This window comes from Leucopleurus acutus (genome assembly GCF_964270905.1).
Source record: "Leucopleurus acutus genome assembly, chromosome: 4".
Taxonomy (NCBI): Eukaryota; Metazoa; Chordata; class Mammalia; order Artiodactyla; family Delphinidae; genus Leucopleurus; species Leucopleurus acutus.
The window spans coordinates 110260131-110270143 of NC_139146.1; the positions used below are offsets into that span (position 1 = coordinate 110260131).

General features: G+C 41.3%; 2 protein-coding genes across 2 annotated transcripts; both read right to left on the reverse strand.

Moving 5' to 3' along the window:
• Nucleotides 1-6666: 6666 nt before the first annotated feature.
• LOC309960916 (hydroxyacyl-thioester dehydratase type 2, mitochondrial-like) lies at nucleotides 6667-7981 on the reverse strand (the record flags this gene model as incomplete). Its single annotated transcript, XM_082837910.1, has 1 exon — nucleotides 6667-7981. One exon carries the CDS (start codon nucleotides 7979-7981, stop codon nucleotides 7475-7477), a length of 507 nt encoding a protein of 168 aa, XP_082694036.1. The 3' UTR covers nucleotides 6667-7474.
• A 118-nt stretch (nucleotides 7982-8099) lies between these two features.
• Nucleotides 8100-8492, reverse strand: LOC309960917 (ribonuclease P protein subunit p14-like; the record flags this gene model as incomplete). The annotated part of the gene is made up of 1 exon (XM_082837911.1): nucleotides 8100-8492. Exon 1 carries the CDS (start codon nucleotides 8481-8483, stop codon nucleotides 8100-8102), a length of 384 nt encoding a protein of 127 aa, XP_082694037.1. The 5' UTR covers nucleotides 8484-8492.
• Nucleotides 8493-10013: the final 1521 nt, after the last annotated feature.

The window sequence follows — 10013 nt, forward strand, 5'->3', positions numbered from 1 at the left end:
GAAGATCCCACATGCCGCGGAGCGGCTAGGCCCGTGAGCCATGGCCACTGAGCCTGCGCATCCGGAGCCTGTGCTCCGCAACGGGAGAGGCCACAACAGTGAGAGGCCCGCGTACCGCAAAAAAAAAAAAAAAAAAAAAAAAGTAGGGTTTTTCATAACCATTATTTATTGAATATACACTATACACTTTACTAGGCACTTTTTTTGCAGTGCCTTTTCTCTTACATTTTTTTTTTAATTGAAGTATAGTTGATTTACAATATTGTGCTAGGTTCAGGTGCAGAGCAAAGTGATTTAGTTATATGTATAAATATGTATATATCTATATTCTTTTTTTCAATTCTTTTCCATGAAAACTAGCTTTGAGAGAATAAGAATCTTGCCATTGATGTCATAGAGTCATGTTCACAAAAGATAAGGACTGAATGAATGATCATGAAATGGTGGTCATGCTTCAGATGTTTTAGAATTAGCATATTTTAAGAACATGTTTATAGCTTTTAATAAAGTCTATTTTTATTCCATTTTCAGTTTGATGTTTTTAATAAGGAATGCAAAGGAAACAGGATGCCAGTGCAGTCATTCAGATAACAAGATATTGGGCTAGATGCTTAAAATGCAATTCTGAAACCTACATTTCCTAAACAATAAATTGTAAAGACCAATCCAAATTTTGCATTTTCTGGCAAAACGTATCCCTGCTCCTTTTTGTTCTGCAGGCATTTTTGTCCTACAGTCTATGTATGGCTCATATTTGCTCATATACAGGACGACGTATTTTGTAGTTTGACTCCTGTCTTCTATAAAGGCTGTTATTTAGATTTATTCATCTGGACTCTGAGTATGTAAGTTAGGATGATCAAATGGTAACCGTGGCAACAGAAAGCAGGGTTCACATCTTAGCAGGGTCATGTCATTCTTTCCCACAGTGCAGAACTCACATTCTAAGACTAATCCAGTATCTAAAAATAAATCTCAGGACAGCTCATGTTGCCATTTATGGGAAAATATGACTGAGTCAGTTCACTAATCTTCCTGTTGCAGAAAAAGAATCCCTCGTCAGTAAACGAAAAGATCCTGGTTTTAGGGAAGTGAAATGACAAGGAGAGAGGGAGAACATTCTTCTCTTCCAGAGTAATTTTTGAAGCTTAGAACTACCCCATAACCAACAGGAATACAAAACCAGATCCAGTGAAAAGACCTACAGTAAAGGCAATAATAACTTTAATGAAATAACGATTTCACAGTACTTATGATATGGTGGCAAAGTAGTCACTAAAGAATTCCTCCAACTGGGATTTTCTCACCAATGGACCCGTACTGTTTAAGTACTTGGCTTTGTTACTGGCTCAATCCCAGGAATGTCCATGGCCTCAGTCATGCTGTAGAGGGGCTGGTTCACAAGCTGATTGCACACATGGCCATGGTCTTATCTGCCCTTGGTCAGCCATAGTCACGTGTGAGAGACAAGTCTGATACTTCTTCTTAAGCCCACTTTAAAGTTTATAATGAGGGGCTCTGTTTTCATTTGCTCCTGGGGCTTCATATTAGGCAAACAGAGTTATAGAAACTGACAGAATAAAAAATTTAACTTACTTGCAAAAATACTACTATTGAGTATCCAGTCTGGTGCTTAAACTAGCTGGACACAGCTAAACTCTTTAAATCAGCTTTCCTAGTTTATTATTTTATTTCTCAATCTTAATTATACTTGTATTTTTCTTAGCTCAGCTCCTTACATATCCCCAATTTCCATCACTAGTCTTCCCACATTCCTATTCTGAAACCGAATTAAAATTATTTCTATTATACAACAGTGTTATCAACTGCAGTCTAATGTTAGACACTAGATCCTCAGATTTTATTCATCTTATAAATAAAAAGGTTTATTTATAAGATGAATTTATTTATTTACTGAAAGTTTGTGCCCTTTTGCTAAGCTCTCCCCATCTCCACCACCCCCCAGACCCTGGCAGCCACTTTTAACGCTCTCTGTTTCCATGAGTTCAATTATCAAATCATCACCTTGTATACTTCACCTTATGATTTTGTTTGTGAATTACACCTCAGTGAAGCTGGAGAAAAAGAAACTTTTTCTCTTTCAGCTTCATTGGACATTAAGGAAGGATGTTTCCCCTGTCTATTTCAGTTCCTGAACCTTCCTTTCAAGCTTAGGCCGTTCATCTCTACGTAATAATATTTACCCAGTTTCCTATTTACAGGGACCTCCACCCTGCCAAGTACAGAGTTTATTTCTATTCTCTCTGATGCCATTTACAGTGTTTAAAGGGTTCAAGTAGTTCTAGCATAGGTACAGACATAACCTAAGACTGACTCACAACAAAGAGAGATGAAATAAGTTGATTATTTAACAATATAATGTTTATATATTGTAAACAAAATGTGAGTGTGTTTAAGGCACTTCGCAGAGAAGAGACTGCCACAGTCAGAGCACTTCTCTTGAGAATAAACCTGACTTGATGGGCCAGGAGCAGACAAGACAGAGGACTGGAGACTCTTTTGTGCGATTCTGGAAGAAGGGGTTGATGGTGAAAGAGAAAATAAAGCTATTACAGAGTAACTGGAAAAGGCAGTATGTGACGGCTAGAGAGAAGAGTCTGAAGATAAAGACAGTGAGCTAGTTTAAGTACATGACCGTGCATGGGTAACTTATCCTCCTGAAAATAGTTTGTACCGTGAGATGTTTTCACAGCACAGAAGGTAGTTCTGTGGCCTAGCCAGCCAACCAAATGGGAACAATCACAAGGAAGAGGGATGATGAGGAACTACACATTCTCCAAATCTCCATCTCCAGGAAAGAAACTTGGAGAGGTAGCAGCCACAGCAGAAAAACTACAAGCAGTGCAACCAGTCACCTATCTGTTTGAGAGATAAGCAGGGCACATTCAGTCTAGATTACACTGTATCTTTTTTTGGAGGGATGCCAGTATTTAAAGTTGCTAAATTTGAGCCAAGAGATGTGGCTCTAGCCCTTTGTGGGGCAAAGCTTGGAGGCTCATGCCTTCTTCATTTAGCAGAGCACCCACGACTGAGCTGTGGGACATAAGAACATGGGTGGTTTCTCAGAAGGTCAGATCAGAAACCAATGCAACCTGACCTTGAGACGGCTTGAGTGTAAGCACAGCAGCTCTCCCTCCATGACACTGTCCACAAAGACTGGGAAGCACCCTGAGAACTTCCAGTGCCTTTTATTTACCCAAAGATTAGAGTCAACTCCTTTCTCTCTAGTTTAAGGCAGTGAATGAAAGACAGGCTATTAGAGAGATTTATAGCATAGTGCTTTTTATTCTCTACTCAAAATAATATTAAATAACAATCAAATATCTCCAGTTCTAGCTTTTCAGCTTTCTGCTGGTGAAATTTCTTTCCTTGATTTATTCCCAAAGGCTAAACAGTGGGGCTTCCTTGGTGGCGCAGTGGTTGAGGGTCCACCTGCCGATGCAGGGGACACGGGTTCGTGCCCCGGTCCGGGAAGATCCCACATGCCGCGGAGCGGCTGAGCCATGGCCACTGAGCCTGCGCGTCCGGAGCCTGTGCTCCGCAACGGCAGAGGCTACAACAGTGAGAGGCCCACGTACCGCCAAAAAGGAAAAAAAAAAAAGGCTAAACAGTGAAGACCACTGCACCAAGTCAGGAATGTTAGACAAAGAGAGGTCTTCCCTTCAGCAAGCTCTGTGGACATAACCTGGTTTCTTCTTCCCTGTAGGCTAGATGACATGTCTCCCTCTTTTATACCAAACAGAAATGACAGTGATGAGATCCAGTTATAAGTCTTCTTTTCTCATGTGGAGCTCTGAGAGGTGGGACTTCCTCTATTCTCCAACGTCCAGAAATATCAAAGAGTAGCATGTGACATGACAGAGCAAGATAGAAAGATTTTGAAGATTTCATGCCTTCCTTCCTCCCCCTTATGGTTAATTATATAAATCATCACTTAGGAATGCAGCAGCCGAAGGCTTGGGACACTATAATATCCCACGAGAGTTTATCAAGTCCATACACTTTTCAGATGAAAAAAGGATGGTCACAAATGAGTAAGAGACTTGGATTCCTGAAGCAGAATTGTTCCGGGTCTCCTGGCATTCCACTTATGGATATATTAATTATGACTCAACTATTTACTTGAACGGATTATGTTTGTCCAGCAATACGACATGGCAGTGCTCTCGAACATTCCATGTGCTTTCTCTTCCTACACGTCCCAGCCGCCGTGGTTAGGTTGGGACCATGTGCCTGGTTCTGGCTAATGCCTGTGAACAGATGGGAAGTGTGTCACTCTCCATTTGAGGTCCTTAAAAGTAGGCGGGTTTTCCATGCTCTCTCCCCTTGCACCAGCAACCCTGCAGAGAGCTGGTATTCCCGCGCTGCTCTTGGGCGGTGCAGTGCCCTGGAGTGCCAGGCACTTGGCATTGGACTTTCCGGGAGTAAGAAACAAACCTTTGTAATGTTTAGCCACTGATAGTTCAAGGTTCATTCGTGCCTGATACATCGTTTACTCTAGCTTGACACATTCAAAGGGAAATGCGCTTTATGAGTTTACTAGCTATTGTCCAAAGTAGTGCTTTTGCGTGTTTGTGTGTGACAAAGCTATTGAAACTTCAAATCCAAGTGTTCTCAGTGAACAAATCTTTGCTTAGATTAGTGGCTAAAAATTCTGATTCTGGGCCTGGGTTAAAAATCCAGGTTCCATCACATACTAGCTCTATGACTTTGCGTAGCTTACTTAACTCCAGGAGCCTCCATTTCTATATCTACAATATGCAGTTAATAATATTACTCAGTTCAAAACCTGATGTGAGGATTAAATGAGTTAAATTATATAAAGCAAAATGGACACAATCAACGTTATTATTATTATTATTTTAGAGAGTTTCATCATAAAATTTTGGTCATGAGGCTCTTGATAAAATTGAATTAAAGTGATGTCAGGATTGTGGGGTGAAGAGCAGATGATGATGATGCTGTAGCCAAAATAATGGTTGTCAGATTGAAGATGGTGGCGGTTCTGGAGCTGGTAGGGGTGGCTGTGATTGTGAGGGTGGTGGGCTATGGGTCTACGGAAGAGTCAACAGGTTGTAAAATCAAAGTCTGCCAGCATAAATCTTGCTGGGAAACTGACTCATAGTGCAAGGCCAGCTATGCTCATCTCCATTTTCCTACCTTCATTTCAAATACAGATGCTCTTTGAAAGACTGTGATAAACATCACCCAGCAAATCCCTTCCCTTAAACCTTTACTTTTTATTTTTATTTATTTTTTAAATTTTTTAACATCTTTATTGGAGTATAATTGCTTTACAATGGTGTGTTAGTTTCTGCTGTATAACAAAGTGAATCAGCTATACATATACATAGATCCCCATATCTCCTCCCTCTTGTGTCTCCCTCGCTCCCACCCTCCCTATCCCATCCCTCTAGGTGGTCACAAAGCACCCAGCTGATCTCCCTGTGCTATGCAGCTGCTTCCCACTAGCTATCTATTTTACATGTAGTAGTGTATATATGTCCATGCCATTCTCTCACTTCGTCCCAGCTTACCCTTTCCCCTCCCCATGTCCTCAAGTCCACTATTTACATCTGCATCTTTATTCCTGTCCTGCTCCTCGGTTCTTCAGAACAATTTTTTTTTAATTTTAGATTCCATATATATGTATTAGCATACAATATTTGTTTTCCCTCTTTCTGACTTACTTTACTCTGTATGACAGTCTCTACGTCCATCCACTTCACTACAAATAACTCAATTTCATTTCTTTTTATGGCTGAGTAATATTCCATTGTATATATGTGCCACATCTTCTTTATCCATTCATCTGTCGATGGACACTTAGGTTGCTTCCATGTCCTGGTTTGTAAATAGAGCTGCAATGAACATTGTGGTTCATGACTCTTTTTGAATTATGATTTTCTCAGGGTATATGCCCAGTAGTGGGATTGCTGGGTCATATGGTAGCTCTATTTTTAGTTTTTTAGGGAACCTCCATACTGTTCTCCATAGTGGCTGTATCAATTTACATTCCCACCAGCAGGGCAAGAGGGTTCCCTTTTCTCCACACCCTCTCCAGCATTTATTGTTTGTAGATTTTTTGATCATGGCCATTCTGACTGGTGTGAGGTGATACCTCATTGTAGTTTTGATTTGCATTTTGCTAATGATTAGTGACGTTGAGCATTCTTTCATGGGTTTGTTGGCAGTCTGTATATCTTCTTTGGAGAAATGTCTATTTAGATCTTCTGCCCATTTTTGGATTGGGTTGGTTTTTTTTTTTTGATATTGAGCTGCATGAGCTGCTTGTAAATTTTGTAGATTAGTCTTTTGTCAGTTGCTTCATTTGCAAATATTTTCTCCCATTCCGAGGATTGTCTTTTCATCTTGTTTATGGTCTCTTGTAATAGTCTTTATCTTAAAGTCTATTTTGTCTGATATGAGAATTTCTACTCCAGCTTTCTTTTGATTTCCATTTGCATGGAATAGTTGTTTTCATCCCCTCACTTTCAGTCAGTATGTGTCCTTAGGTCTGAAGTGAGTCTCTTGTAGACAGCATATATATGGGTCTTGTTTTTTTTTTTTTTCTCTTATCCAAATGCAAATCTAATCAGGTCTGAAATCCTAAAAGTAGAACATTAAGCTAAATGATAACTCTCCCAATATTTTTTCAGTTTTTGGGTTTTTTTTAATGGCACCTCATGGGAGCCTGGACACAATGTCCAACCTTAGAATCACCTATGATTTTCTTTTTTTTTAATTAATTAATTAATTTAGTTAGTTATGGCTGCGTTGGGTCTTCGTTGCTGTGCGCGGGCTTTCTCTAGTTGCAGAGAGCAGGGGCTACTCTTCGTTGTGGTGCTCGGGCTTCTCACTGTGGTGCCTTCTCTTGTTGCGGAGCACGGGCTCTAGGTGTGGGCTTCAGTAGTTGTGGCACGCGGGCTCAGTAGTTGCAGCTCACAGGCTCTACAGCACAGGCTCAGTTGTGGTGCACAGACTTACTTGCTCCACGGCATGTGGGATCTTCCTGAACCAGGGCTCGAACCCGTGAACCCTGCACTGGCAGGTGGATTCTTAACCACTGTGCCACCAAGGAAGCCCACCTCTGATTTCGTCTAGTCACTTTTTCTTTGCTTTTTTTTTTGGCTGTGTCACACAGCTTGCGGGACCTTAGTTCCCCAACCAGGGACTGAACTCGCACCCATGGCAGTGAAAGCCCAGAGTCCTAACCACTGGACCATCAGGGAATTCCCTATAGACAGATAATAAATATACTTAAGCCTGTGTGATGCATAAGGCCAAAGCATAAGTGGACAATGGAACACCCCTCTATCAGCTCCCCTCCACCAATGTGGGTTTATGGGTCCATCAGCCCCTCCTTGGTGAAGAACAGCAATCCCTGTTTTCCTCAGAGGCTGTTCAATAATAGTAACACTGATGTCTGCACTTGCATCTTTAAAGACATATTTCAGGACGTGGGAGCTTCTGGGACCATAACTTTAACCCAGCCTTCCATAACAGTCTTTTTACTTTCTAGTACAAAACATGACACTGCAATAATAGCAAGGAACCGCTTCAGCTCTTTCACTTCTGCAGAAGCTAAAACAACTTCCCCAACATATAAAGGCGCTGGAAAGTTAATTTCCTGGGAAAGAAATACACAGCCTGGCCCTGGCATTTTAGTACCTAGGAGAGCTGAAATAAGTCCATTGATCAAAACTCCATGTACAATCGTCTTTCCAAATCTGGTGTGTTTTGCAAAATCTTCATCCAAATGCAAAGGATTGACATCCCCTGTTAATTCTGAGAAGATAGCCACATCCCTCTGTGTGAAGGCCCTACTGAGTTCAGCCCGGTCTCCAACTCTGATGTGCACATGCTCTAAGTGCTGCCTGTTTAGCACTGCTTGGTTCAGGCAGATACTCCTCTGAAGCCTACCCCACCCAAGGCGATGGCTAGAAATTACTGGGAGCATCTTCAGAGGTCTCAAATTCCATCAACAGGAGCTTTTAGGCTGTTTCAGTCTTCATACATTATGCTGGCACCAAAATGTACTTTTGAGAGCGAGGAATACTTCTGAAATTGAAGACTATTCAATTCAATACTAGTTCTCTACTGTTACCAGATAATGCAAGGAGAAATGGAGAAACCTGAATCACTCTGAAAGCACATTTCTTGCCTTTATAGGATCCTAACAGGGTCAAAGAGCTCCACAATTTGACAAGACCACTGCTGCATATTCTCAAGATGGCTGACAAGGTCTTCTCTTCGTAGGTTAGAATGTCCAAGGGTAAAGCAGCATCAACCTCTCCAAACAGGTCCTTCAGGGCTGAAATAAGCAGCTGTTTGAACTGTGCAGCATTCAGTCCAATGCCATGATCTTGAAATTCTCTGTAAAAAAGGTGGACTTTCATGTAGTGGTGCTCAGAGGGATTTCTGTAAACTATTCTTTCATATGCGGCAGCTGGGGCTGGCATCTTTTCCAGTGCTGATCACACCTACATGAAGGGTCAAGGGGGCCGCTCTCCGTCGGACTGGTCTGACGCCTCCCGGACTCCTTTTCCCTGCAAGAGTGCACCAAGACTTGGAGCTCCCCCGAAGCCTACGGCCCGAACTCTGGGTCTTGTTTTTGTATCCATTCAGCCAGTCTATTTCTTTGGGTTGGAGCATTTAATCTATTTACAGTTAAGGTGATTATCGGTATGTATGTTCCTATTACCATTTTCTTAATTGTTTTGGGTTTGTTATTGTAGGTCTTTTCCTTCTCTTGTGTTTCCTGACTAGAGAAGTTCCTTTAGCATTTGTTGTAAAGCTGGTTTGGTGGTGCTCAATTCTCTTATCTTTTGCTTGTCTCTAAAAGTTTTAATTTTTCCATCGAATCTGAATGAGATCCTTGGTGGGTAGAGTTCTTGGTTGTAGGTTTTTCCTTTCATCACTTTAAATATGTCCTGCCACTCCCTTCCGGCTTGCAGAGTTTCTGCGGAAGGATCAGCTTTTAATCTTATGGGGATTCCCTTGTATGTTATTTGTCATTTTTCCCTTGCTGCTTTTAATATTTTTTCTTTGTATTTAATTTTTGATAGTTTGATTAATATGTGTCCTGGCATGTTTCTCCTTGGTTTTATCCTGTATGGGACTCTCTGCACTTCCTGGGCTTGATTGACTATTTCCTTTCCCATTTTAGGGAAGTTTTCAACTATAATGTCTTCAAATATGTTCTCAGTCCCTTTCTTTTTCTCTTCTTCTTCTGGGACCCCTATAATGCGAATTTTGGTGTTTTTAATATTGTCCCAGAGGTCTCTGAGAGAGTCTTCAATTCTTTTCATCCTTTTTTCTTTATTCTGCTCTGCAGTAGTTATTTCCACTATTTTATCTTCCAGGTCACTTATCCATTCCTCTGCCTCAGTTAATCTGCTATTGATTCCTTCTAGGGAATTTTTAATTTCATTTATTGTGTTGTTCATCATTGTTTGTTTGCTTTTTAGTTCTTCTAGGTCTTGTTAAACGTTTCTTGTATTTTGTCTATTCTATTTCCAACATTTTGGATCATCGTTACTATCCTTACTCTGAATTCTTTTTCAGGTAGACTGCCTATTTCCTCTTCACTTGTTAGGTCTGGTGGGTTTTTGCCTTGCTCCTTCATCTGCTGTGTGTTTTTCTGTCTTCTCATTTTGCTTAACTTACTGTGTTTGGGGTCTCCTTTTTGCAGGCTGCAGGTTCATAGCTCCCATTGTTTTTGGTGTCTGCCCCCAGTGGGTAAGGTTGGTTCAGTGGGTTGTGTAGGCTTCCTGGTGGAGGAGACTGGTTCCTGTGTTCTGGTGGATGAGGCTGTATCTTGTCTTTCTGGTGGGCAGGTCCACGTCTGGTGGTGTGTTTTGGGGTGTCTGTGACCTTATTATGATTTTAGGCAGCCTCTCTGTTGATGGGTGGGGTTGTGTTCCTGTCTTGCTAGTTGTTTGGCATGGGGTGTCCAGCACTGTAGCTTGCTGGTCGTTGAGTGGAGCTGG